The following is a 12,480-nucleotide window of genomic DNA, read 5'->3' as shown; positions in this document are numbered from 1 at the left end:
CATGTCTGTAATCCCAGCACTTTGGGAGGCCGAGGCAGGTGTATCACCTGAGGTCAGGAGTTCACAACCAGCCTGACTAACATGGTGAAACCCCATCTCTACTAAATACAAAAAAATTAGCTGGGCGTGATGGCGCATGCCTGTAATCCGAGCTACTGGAAAAAAAAAAAAGTGCAGTTCTGACATGTGCTACAACATGGATGAACCTTGAAAACATTATGCTAAGTGAAAGAAGCCAGACACAAAAGGCTTCATATAATTATAGATGATATGATTCCATTATATTGAAATGTCCAGTAGAAGCAAGTCCTTAGAAGCAGAAAGTAGATTAATGGTTACCAAGGGCTGGGGAAAGAGGGAAGTGAGGGAATAACTGCTAATGGATATGGGGTTTCTTTTGGGTGTACTTAAAATGTTCTGGAACTAGATAGTCGTGATGATTACACAACTGTGTGAATATACTAAAAACCACGGAATTTACTTTAATAGGGTTCGCTTTATACTTTAAAAAGTATGAAATTTATATCTCTTGATGGGGCATGGTGGCTCATGCCTGTAATCTCAGCACTTTGGGAGGCCAATGCGGATGGATCACGAGGTCAGGATTCGAGACCAGCCTGGCCAACATGGTGAAACCCCATCTCTACTAAAAATACCAAAATTAGCCAGGCATTGCAGGCGCCTGTAATTTCAGCTACTCAGGAGGCTGAGGCAGGAGAATTGCTTGAAGCTGGAAGGCAAAGTTTGCAGTGAGCCAAGATCGCGCCACTGCATTCCAGCCTGGGTGACAGAGCAAGACTGTCTCAAAAAAAAAAAAAAATTTATATCTCATGAAACAAAGGATATAGGCTGGGCACAGTGGCTCATGCCTATAATCCCAGCACTTTGGGAAGCTGAGGCGGGAGGATCGCTTTAGCCCAGGAGTTTGAGACCAGCCTGGGCAACATGGCAAAACCCCATCTCTACAAACAATACAAAAGTTAGCCAGGCATGCTGGCAAGCACCTGTAGTCCCAGCTACTTGGGAGACTGAGGTGGGAGAATCCCTTAAGCCTGGGAAGTCAAGGCTGCAGCGAGCCAATATTGTGCCACTGCACTCCAGCCCGGGTGACAGAGTGAGACCCTGTCTCAAAAAAAAAAAAAAAAAAAAAAAAAAAGGCGGGTGGGGTGGCTCACGCCTGTAATCCGAGCACTTTGGAAGGCCGAGGTGGGCGGATCATGAGGTCAAGAGATCGAGACCATCCTGGCCAACGTGGTGAAACCCGGTCTCTACTAAAAATACAAAAATTAGCTGAGTGTGGTGGCGCGTGCCTGTAGTCCCAGCTACTCAGGATGCTAAGGCAGGAGGATCGCTTGAACCCGGGAGGCAGAAGTTGCAGTGAGACGAGATAGTGCCACTGCACTCCAGCCTGGCGACAGAGTGAGACTCCGTCTCAAAAAAAAAAAAAAAAGTCAGATCATGTCATTCCTCTACTCAAAACCCCACAGGGAAGGGACTTCCCAGCTCATTTTAAGTAACTGTCTCCCCCATGTCCTTTAGGTCTTGGATCCAATGTCACCTTCTTAAACAGGACTTCCCTAATCTTCACCCCCACCTCCCAAGAAAGCAGGGATTCTGTCATGTTCCCTGCTGTTTCCCTGGGACAGGTTGGTGCTTAATAAACGTGTTCAGTGAATGAATGAAGCAATGAGTTATCTCAGGCAGTCTGTCCATCAACCCTCTGGTGCTGGCCACTGTGAGGGTCTCTGGACACCAGCAGTAACCAGCCACCCTACCCTGTTTGGAGTCTGTGGGATATGAGCAGAGAGATTTAGAAGGTGTTTACCTGAAATCTGACATCCAGCCCCCACCAAAGCCACCAGCCCCCACCCCCCGCCCAAGCCTTAAGCTCCTGGGTTAAAAAATCCAACTGTTGGATTAACTGTGCTGTTAATACATGATGCAAAACCAGCCAGCTTCACCGGAATTCACCAGGACTTGGGATGCAACCCATCCCTGCCACTGGAAGGTGGCTTTTCCTTCCTGGGAGAAGGTGTGGGAAAGAAACGGAGGGAGCGTAGGCCTGGGTGTGGACAGTGGCTGTCTATGGTAGGAAGACTCAGGAAACAGCCCTGGGGTGACTGGTAGTGCAGGAATCCAGGACTTAAACCCTCAGAGAACCTGTCTGGAAGGGGATCTTACCTCCCCTCTCTGCTCCCCCAGCACCTTTCAGGACCTTCCACAGCCTCTAGGGAGGCTCCTATGTGATCTCACTGTATGGAATTTTTTTTTTTTTTTTTTTTGAGACCAAGTCTCACTCTTGTCACCCAGGTTGGAGTGCAATGGCACCATCTCGGCTCACTGTAACCTCCACCTCCCAGGTTCAAGTGATTCTCCTGCCTCAGCCTCCCAAGTAGCTGGGATAAGTAGCCTGCCTAATTTTTGTATTTTTAGTAGAGACAAGGTTTCACCATGTTGTCCAGGCTGGTCTCAAACTCCTGGACTCAGGTGATCCACCGGCCTCGGCCTCCCAAAGTGCTGGGATATAGGCGTGAGCCACCGCGTCCAGCCTGTATGGAATTTTTTTTTTTTTTTTTTTTTTGAGACTGAGTCTGTCTCTCTGTCGCCCAGGCTGGAGTGCAGTAGCGTGATCTCGGCTCACTGCAAGCTCCGCCTCCCGGGTTCACGCCATTCTCCTGTCTCAGCCTCCCGAGTAGCTGGGACTACAAGCGCCCGCCACCGTGCCCAGCTAATTTTTTGTATTTTTAGTAGAGGCGGGGTTTCACCGTGTTAGCCAGGATGGTCTCGATCTCCTGACCTCATGATCCGCCCGACTCGGCCTCCCAAAGTGCTGGGATTACAGGCGTGAGCCACCGCGCCAGGCCGCCTGTATGGAATTTCTATGAGAAATTATTGCATACTTTGTTGTCGGTTAGACCTGGGGTAAATCCCTGCTGCTGTCATTTATCTGCCGAAGTATTAGACGCATCTGGCTGAGCCTTAATTCATTCATCAAGCATTTATTGAGCTTCTACCGTGTTCCAGCCCCGATCCTGGCACGGGGGCCCTGCTGTAAACAAAGCTGTTCTCTGCCCTCAGGAGTTTGCTCTCTGATAGGAGAGACAGGGACTGCAAGCTCAATCCCCACCAGAAGCGCTGTGAAGACAAAACAGGGTGATGTCACAGTGACTGGAGGAGGGGGCACCTTTGAGCAGGGTGGTGGTGGTGGGGCTCTCTGAGGAGGCAATACCATTGGTGTTTAAGAGTCAAATAAATGTTGCTCGTCTAGCTCTTGGTCCAACACCTGACAGATATTAAGCGCTCAGCAAATCTCATAGTGACCCTAGTTGTCATTTTCATTAGTTTACTGTCCTCTGCACCAGGAGAACATGAGCTGGGGAGGATGCGGGGCAGGCTCGAGGTTTCTCCTCTTTGGGCGCGCAGCACAGAGCTGGCACACAGCTGATGAACACATGGCCCCCGAAACCTCTGCACACAGTAGGGCTTGATAAACCAGACCTCTGTCCATCGGCCTCGCTAGGGAGCATCGTACAGAGCACCCGCCAAATGCTTCCTGGCCTCGGCCCCTGCCCGGCGCCCTGCCCTCGCGTTCCTTGCACACAGTGGGCGCTTAACGCTGCCGGCTCAAGAAATGCCCATTTCTGGGCCCAGCCTCGGCCCATTGCATGGGCCCGTGAACCGAAGTCTAGGTGGGCGGCGACGCGCCGCGAGCTCCCGGTGGGCTGGAGCCAGGAGCCCGGCCGGGGCTGAGCTGGGGAGGCGGGCACGCGCCTCCGCCCCAAGCTTCCGCGCCCAGCTGCGTCCAGCTGCGGCCCAGCCCCCGGCTCGCGGCGGTTGGCTGCGGCTCAGCGACGTCCGATTGGCCTGCGCGGCTCCGGCGCGAGCCCCGATTGGCTGTGACGCGCGGCCGGGCGAGGACCCCGCCCTCACCGCCGCCGCGCCCGGCGCTGGGCGGTCATTGGGCGGCGTGATCTCGCCGCGGTTCCGCGGCCCTGCCGCCGCCGCCGCTGCCAGCAGAGCGCACCGGGCCGATCGGGCGAGTGGCCATGGCGGGCGCCGAGGACTGGCCGGGCCAGCAGCTGGAGCTGGACGAGGACGAGGCGTCTTGTTGCCGCTGGGGCGCGCAGCACGCCGGGGCCCGCGAGCTGGCTGCGCTCTACTCGCCAGGTAAGACCTCCGGGCCCCCCTCCAGGCCTGCGGTCACCAGCCCCGGCTGCGGACAGCGACCCCAGATTGGAGCCCCAACCTCGGGCCCAGATGCGGAACTCCAGCCCGGGTGTCTAACTTGCAGATAGCAAGTTCGGGGACCCCACCCCAGTGTCCCTTCCGAACCCAAGCCAGAACCTTGGCCCCGGGGTTTCCTGGCTGCAAAGACACTCCCCAGATCAAGAAATTACCATGAGCTTCCTGGGCGACAAAAGGAGCTCCCATCGGACCCGCAGATACGGAATCCTACCCCGGGGCATTCTCGGTTGTGAAGAGTGCTCCTAGACTTAGAGCCCCACCCCCTCATCCCCCGAGGACCCCGTCCAAGCCCAAAGCTGCCCTTCAGCTGTAGGCACTGCCCTCAGGCCCCTAAAAGTCACACCTCATCCCGGGTTCCCCAGATCTGGAATCTACATCCTAGTACCTCCCCTGTGCCCTAGCCCAGGCCCTGGGCTGCAAACAATGACCTCACCTCCCTAACCTGGGAATGTCAGCCCCTCTGCCCAGAGAACCCTAACTCGGGGGCTTCCAGCTGCACGGTACTCCCCACACCCTTCCCCAAAACCCCATCCTAGTGATAGCTTCAGTGGCTACAGACCGATATTCTCTCCCCAACCCTCCAGTGGTGAGCATCAGTCCTTACCCCATATTCCTGGATCCCAGGCAGTGAGGGGACTGAACGTACGCCAGTGTAAGCTCCCCTGTACATAAGCCCCAACTCTAGCTCTTGCCCCTCCCTCACATCCATGTATTGGCCCCTTCCTTAGGACTTGGGACTGGAACCCCCATATTCCCCAGACCAGATCACAGGTTGGAGTTCACCTCTCCCTCTCTGTCCCTTTCCCTCGGGCCACGGTTTCTCCCTAGCTTCTTCCTGCTTTGCTCACTGTATATGCTCCAGCAAGCACCCCCTACCCCCACTTTTGTGACTGCTATGTGAGCCCTAGGAGTTTTATTGTTTGGCCTCAGGAGGGCCCTATATCCGCAAGAGTTAAGGAAGTGCCTTTGAGAACTCCCGATTCAGGTGACTGGGAGGCACCTCTGCCTGGGTGTCACCATGGAATCAAGCTTTGTTTGTCAAACATCCTGACATCCTTCCTTTTTCTGTGGGGCAGCCACCAAGCACCACATGCAACCCTTGCCTGGAGTGGGCCTGGGGTCACTAGCACCTTAGCTTTCTGCCCTCACTGGCCTGGGTTCCATGCCGTCTCTTCCTTAGAAGGTGGCATGGGCACAGGCCATTTGCGTTTCCTCATTGGGTCCTAGACCACTCCATTCTCTGTATGTGATTTTTCACACCTGACTTGGGCACCTGGTCCATGCCACTATGGTTTCTTCAGGCCTATACTCAAGACACCCAGCCTATGGACTTAAAACCTCCTGCTCTCCTGGGGGTAGGCCAGGGTTAACATCCTGACTCTGTTATTCAGCTGTATGACCTGGTCCAAGCCATTTTCCGTCTCTGTTTCCCCTTGGTTTCCTTGCAAGTTAAAGTTTATCTGCCCCTTCGTGTTAGGAAGTGGAAATGAGATCGTCCACTGGCGTTCAGTAGGCACTCCCTGTTGTGTGTTTTTTTTGTTGTTGTTTTTTGTTTTGTTTTGTTTTGTTTGTTTTGAGACAGAGTCTCACTCTATTGCCCAGGCTGGAGTGCAGTGACGTGATCCGCCTCCCGGGTTCACGCCATTCTCCTGCCTCAGCCTCCTGAGTAGCTGGGACTACAGGCGCCCGCCACCACGCCCGGCTAATTTTCTGTATTTTCAATAGAGATGGGGTTTCACTGTGTTAGCCAGGATGGTCTCGATCTCCTGACCTTGTGATCCGCCCGCCTCGGCCTCCCACAGTTCTGGGATTACAGGCGTGAGCCACTGCGCCTGGCCCTCCCTGTTGTTAACAGTAGTCTGACCTTTGCTGTGGGGGATCCACCTCACCTCTCTGGTTATCAAACTCCCCACCTGGGAATTGGAGATAAGGATTCAAGGGCCTCCCTCTTTAGTGTCCAGCTCTGCCTACTCCTGTGAACCCTACCTACTTTCAGACAGCCCAAATCATTCCCAGGCATTCTGAGCCTCCCCAGGGATTGCTGTCTCCCCACGCCACCATGATCAATTGAATATTTGTCCATTTCTGGTTTCCCCAAGTGCCCTTCACTCTCTGAAGAACAGCCATGCCTGAATCAGAGTCTGCAGACAGCCTGGTACCCCAAATCTGCAATCAAGGCCCCTTATCTCCTCCAGACCTGGAGGTAGGGGAGGAGACTTGCCAAACTGGTTTCTCCAACTTCCTTTCCACTGGCCTCTCTGCTTCTGTCTGCTCACTGTGTGATCTTGGGGAAGTATTTGACCCCTCTGGGCCTGATAGAGTGAGAGACCAGGCTCAATGCATGTTGAACACTTATGTTCTGGTCCATGTTCTAGGCTCTGGGGGCAGAGTGGTGAACAAGACGGAAAAAAATGGAGCTGACCGGGCGCGGCGGCTCACACCTGTAATCCTAGCACTTTGGGAGGCCGAGGTGGGTGGATCATTTGAGGTCAGGAGTTCGAGACCAGCCTGGCCAACATGGCGAAACCCTGACTCTACTAAAAATACAGAAATTAGCTGGGCATGGTGGCAGGCCCCTGTAGTCCCACCTACTCAGGAGGCTGAGGCAGGATAATCTCTTGAACCCGGGAGGCGGAGGTTGCAGTGAGCCAATACCACACCACTGCATTCCAGCCTGGATGACAGAGCCAGACTCTGTCTCAAAAAAAAGAAAAAGAAAAAGAAAAAAACGGAGCTGGCATTTTAGTAGATAGCCAGGCCATAAACTTGACAAGTAACTATCTCACGTGCCCAGTGGTGGCAAGCGCTGTGGAGCAAATACATAGCAGGAGAGGGGGATCTGCAATGTTGGGGATGGGATGACATTTTAGGGAGGGGGCAGTGAAGGCTTCCCTGAGCAGGTGACATTTGAAGGGAGGCCTGAAGGGAGGAAGGGCCGGAGGGAGGGATCCCTGAGGATATTTGAAGAAGGGTTGGTCCAGACCAGGGAAGCAACAAATGCAAAGACCCTGAGGTGGGAGCTTGCCAGACATGTTTAGGGAACATGGAGGACACATGTAGGCTGGAGGGAAGAGTAGGAGAAGTTCCTGGGTTCTAGGAGCGGAATGTTTGAGATTACTGGGGCTGGAGGTGGTTTGGCACTGTGACAGTTGACAGCCATAATCATGGCAATCAACATAGCCGAGTGATTGAGCCCTCACTGTGCTGGCATTTTCCTCACCTGCTCTCCGTGCATCCCCACTACAACCGTGTGAGTTGTACCTTGATATTAACCCCATTCACAGAGGAGGAGGCTGCAACCCCTCCCAACCCCCACCCCAGGCATGCTCTTCCTAAAGCTCACCCTGATTGGGGTTAGGCCCGCATCTGCCCTCACCTGATGGGAAGGCCAGCGGGACAGGGACTGAACCTATTTGGTTTGATTGAAGTGCTTGGCCCCTCATGAGCACCCAGTCCACTTTTGTTGGAACATTTCCTGAGGCTTAGAAAATGGGAGAGGCTGCCTGAGGTCATATGGCGGGGCGTCGGGCAGCAGTAGGGCTAGGCCTGGAACCCGGGACTGGGCCGGGTGGGGACGCGCTAGGTTCTGTGTTCTTACTCTTCGCTATGGAAGTCAGCCAGCCAGGGGTGAGTGTGTGGGAGGCGGGGGCGAGTATTCCGGATCATCAGAACAGCATGTGTGCAGGGCAGGTGGCAGAGAATGGGCCTCTGTGTGTAGGGAGCTGTGAGTAGTTGGACCAGAGCAGCATGGGGCCGAGGGAATGGTGACAGGTGCAGCGGGGAGGTGGCCGCAGCCTGATTTCGCAGGCCCCAAGTGTCTGGCCCAGAGGTTGAGCCCTGGTCCTGCGGGACCTGGGAGCCATTTGGTCCTGTTCGGGGCTGAGTTTCCCAGCAGCAGCCCACCTCATGCCAGATGTCAGGGTTTGTGAAGGGCCTGGCCAGCTTGGCAGGCCAGAGGGTGAGGCGGGTGTCCAGCTTCCCAGGAAGTCCCAGCTGAAATCTGGCCATGTGTGTGCTACTTCTCAGGTGCCCCAGGCTTCAAGGGTGCAGCCTGACGGGTCCTGGATCCACCTGTACCCCACCCGGGCCAACTGTGGGTGCCCCCTGCCCTGGGGATTACAGAGGCTCTTGGCACGGGGGGAAGGGAAAGGTGGAGGGTGTCAGGAGTACTGCGTGAGAGTCCTGGCCTGTGCTCCCGAAGCTGAACCCGGGGGTTCAGTCCCCCAGATAGGCCTTCTGTTTTTTGCTCCTTTTGTCTCTGTTTCTCGTCTTTGTTTCTTTCGGTTTTTTTGTTTGTTTGTTTCTGAGACAAGGTTTTGCTCTGTTACCTAGGCTGGAGTGTGGTGGAGTGATTGTAGCTCACTCTAAGCTCAAATGATCCTCCCGCCTCAGCCTCCAAAGTGCTGAGATTGCAGGTGTGAGCCACCACGCCCAGCTAATTTTTATTTTTATTTTTGTAGAGACAGGATCTGGTTATGTTGCCCAGGCTGGTCTCCAACTCCTGACCTCAAGTGATCCTCCTACCTTTGCCTCCTAAAGTGCTGGGATTACAGGCATGAGCCATGGCACTCAGCCTGTTTCTCATCTTCCCATGGATCTGATTCCTTATTTGTCTCTCATCTCTTATTTGTCCCTCTGTCCATCTCTCATCCCCGCCTTCTCTCTACCTCTTGTCCCCCATCTCCCTGAGGCTGAGGGTCTGCTGGAGGCCAGGGGCCCTCAGAAGTCCAGCTTATTTGGGGCTTGTCTCTACCTGGAACCAGAGGAGTTGGGCCCACCAAGCCTTTGACTGCAGCCTGTCCCCTGGAAAGCCAGATGACAAAGGCATGACCCCGGGCCTCCCCTGCTCTTCCTAGCTCTCCATACCTACCACACGAGGCCAGCCCCTTCCTCAGGCCAATAAGTAGCTGCTGCTTTTGGCTCAGATCTTCAACCCCTGCCAAGCCAGGGGCTGGCTCTGAAAGCAGGACCTCAGCACTACAGCCAGAAGACAGCCCGGGCCTCCTGTGTCCTGAGCAGCCACCCTCCCCATCCCCACCTCAGTCTGCCCATCTGTTAAGTGATACAGTTTAGGCCAGTTGACCCCACAGGCCCTGCCAGGCTGATGATCCATGCTGTGACTTTGGTGGCCCTCAAGTGACTTTGGACAAGTGCCTTCACCTCTCCAGGCCCAGCTTCTCTCTCTCAAGGATGGGACAGAGGGTCCCTAGCTTCAGGAGGTTGTGAGGGGTGCTGAGATCATCTTAGCCCTGTATCTGGCATGTTCTAGTTGCTCAATGAAAGCTACTTAAGTTGTGTATGTTTATTCCCCCCGGAGACGGAGTCTTGCTCTGTTGCCCAGGCTGGAGTACAGTGGCACGATCTCGGCTCACTGAAACCTCTGCCTCCTGGGTTCACACGATTCTCCTGCCTCAGCCTCCCCGAGTAGCTAGGAGATTACAGGTGCACCCTCCCGAGTAGCTAGGAGATTACAGGTGCACACCACCACACCTGGCTAATTTTTGTATTCTTAGTAGATACGGGGTTTCACCACGTTCATGTTAGCCAGGCTGATCTCGAACTCCTGACCTCGTGATCTGCCCGCCTCGGCCTCCCAAAGTGGTGGGATTACAGGCATGAGCCACCACACCCGGCCATTGTGTATGTATTTTTTATGGATCAGAATTAAGGTATTTGGTCTGCAGAAGGATCCAGCTTCCAGAGGCCAAAGAGAGATGGAGTTTAGATGGAAAAATATTCAGATTTGGAGGACGTTCTCCATGGCGTGGGGAGAGAGCTGGATCATCTTTGGTTTCAGGACTGCCCCGAACGTCCAGGCTAACATGTCTCATTGATGTGTCTGGGATCCAAACCCAGCTCTGAACCTCAGTTTCCTTGTCTAGGAAATGAGATCACTCAGTTCCTTCCTTGAGGGGCTGATACTTGAGTGAGAGACTGTGCCTCAGACTCAAAAACTCAGATGACTGCAGGGGCCCAGCCAGGGCCGCCACCAAATCTGGCCACCCAGTGTGAGACCCCAGGGAAGGGAGAGGACCAGGGTGAACCTGGAGCTCGTATCCCATCGGATGGGGGCAGCTATTACTTACTGTTCAGGCCTAGGGTGGCCAGAGCCCTGTGTTGTTGAGGGAAGCAGGAAACTAGGAATTTTATGTGATTTTCAAATTTAGCTCACTTTTTAAAACTCAGGGCAAAACATGTCAGAGGGAGTCAGTTTGCAACCTGTCCGATATGGGCCACACCCCAGCGCATGACAGGCTTCAGTGTGTGTCAGCCATTGTTAGGGTAACTGTTATTTGATCATGTTGCAGTTGGCTCTGCCCACTTCCTGTCCCTGCGTGCTGTGGGGCAGGCAGGCAGGTCGATCGGGAAGGTTCACTTGTTCTTTCCTTCTCACCGCCTCTCCGTGTCCTCCCACCCCACCCGCTCGGGGCTTTCTGCTTCTGAGCCCTGGGCCTTGGCTACAAACAAGAACCAGAAAGGGGAAGGCCTTGCTGGGCCTGATCATGGTGATCCCCAGGCTGGGGTGGCTGCCGGGGCAGTGGGGTTGCTGCGTGGCTCAAGAGAAACAGCCCCTGCCTGAGAATTGGGGAACCAGGAGATCTAGGCCCCTGTGACCTCTGCTATGTGACCTCTGTTGAGGTCCTACGCCTTCTTGGGCTTCAGGGTCCTCTTCTGTACAAAAGGGGCCAAGGGGATGTAACCCTGATGTGTTCCCTCCCCCTTCTGAGCCTTGGTCTTTTCATGGGGCAGGGGAGGGCAGCTGTCCTGGTTCTGGTTCAGGGTAGGTCAGGAGCAGCTTGCTGTTGTGTGACCTGGAGAAGGCCTTCTCTCTCCCTGAGCCTCAGTTTCCCTATCATGACAAATGGGGAACCCAGTACTTCCTTCCCAAGGTATGTCGGTGAGCGGCACCCAGAGACAAAGCCGTGGAGTTGTCCGTTAGGATTGTGGTTGGGAATTTGCTCATTCTGCAAGCATTTACTGAGTGTCAGGGCCCTGGTGAGTGAGCCAGACATGGTTCTGGGCCTCCCGACTTCACATTTAGGCAGGGGAAGACAAACGTAGACAAGGCCACAGGCATGAGCAATGGGCCTCGTGTTGGGGGAGTGTGGGGTCAGAGGAGGCATCATGGATGGCTTCCTGGAGATGGAGGTTTCCAGGGTGAGATCTGCAGGAGCAGTGTCGGGTGCACAGGGAGTGAAGGGAACAGCATGCACAGAGTCCTAAAAAGAAGAGAGGGTGGACGCAGGAGGAGCCCTTCTCACCTGCTCTGGCCCTGACCCCTTCACAGGGACCTGCCTGGCCCCGCTGCTTAAGGGGGGGCCTGGGCTCCTGACCCAGAATGTCGTCAAGGTGATAGGGTGATGGGGAATAGAGGGAGGGACCAGGGGCAGCAGGAACAGGATGGAGCGGGGCGAGAGCAGGATCTTAGGAGCCAGACCTCTGGCCATGGAATTCTGGTCTCTGCTGACTAGTTGGGTGGCTTTGGGCTACTTTCTTGATCACTCTGATGGTCAGTTTTCTCATCTGCAAAAGGACATCACTTCAGCAGGCGCCTGATATGGAGTAACTGCTCAGTATATTTTAAACACCCATGATAAAATTGTTGTCATTAAAGGTCTTCTGTGCCTTATGGAGCAGCTGCCTGGGGCATCCCCTAGTCACATGTTCTGTGTCACCCACATGGTGTTTTTATTTCCTTTAATTTTTTTTTTTTTTCTTGAGATGGAGTTTCACTCTTGTCACCCAGGCTGGAGTGCAATGGCGTGATCTCAGCTCACTGTAACCTCCGCCTCCTGGGTTCAAGCGATTCTCCTGCCTCAGCCTCCCGAGTAGCTGGGACTACAGGCGCCTGCCACCACATCTGGCTAGTTTTTGTATTTTTAGTAGAGACGGGGTTTCGCCACGTTGGCCTGGCTGGTCTCAAACTCCTGACCTCAGGTGATCTGCCTGCCTCGGCCTCCCAAGGTGCTGGGATTACAGGCGTGAAACACTGCACCTGGCCTTATTTCCTTTAATTTTTAAATTTTTTTGTTTTGTTTTGTTTATTAATAGAGACAGGGTCTTGCTATGTTGCCCAAGCCGGTCTTGAACTCCTGGGCTCAAGCAATCCTCTCGCCTCAGCTTCCCAGAGTGCTTGGATTACAGGAGTAAGTCACTGGGCCTAACCCCTTTTATTTATTTTATTTTTATTTTTATTTTAGTTTTTATTTTTTGAGATGGAGTCTCACTCTGCAG

At 54.1% G+C, this 12,480-nt stretch overlaps 1 protein-coding gene across 1 annotated transcript in view; it reads left to right on the top strand.

Annotated features, from left to right (window-relative positions):
* The first annotated feature begins 3,825 nt into the window (after window positions 1–3,825).
* PEDS1 (plasmanylethanolamine desaturase 1) overlaps window positions 3,826–12,480 on the top strand; it is a 30,053-nt gene continuing 21,398 nt past the window's right edge. The window contains exon 1 of the mRNA XM_024239056.3: window positions 3,826–4,167. Coding sequence (XP_024094824.1) covers window positions 4,047–4,167 — 121 coding nt within the window. The 5' untranslated portion in view covers window positions 3,826–4,046. The remainder of the gene's footprint in view (window positions 4,168–12,480) is intronic.

Source organism: Pongo abelii, chromosome 21 (assembly GCF_028885655.2).
Source record: "Pongo abelii isolate AG06213 chromosome 21, NHGRI_mPonAbe1-v2.0_pri, whole genome shotgun sequence".
NCBI lineage: Eukaryota > Metazoa > Chordata > Mammalia > Primates > Hominidae > Pongo > Pongo abelii.
The sequence above is the reverse complement of the archived record's forward strand: the minus strand, read 5'-3'. Positions and strand labels throughout refer to the sequence as shown.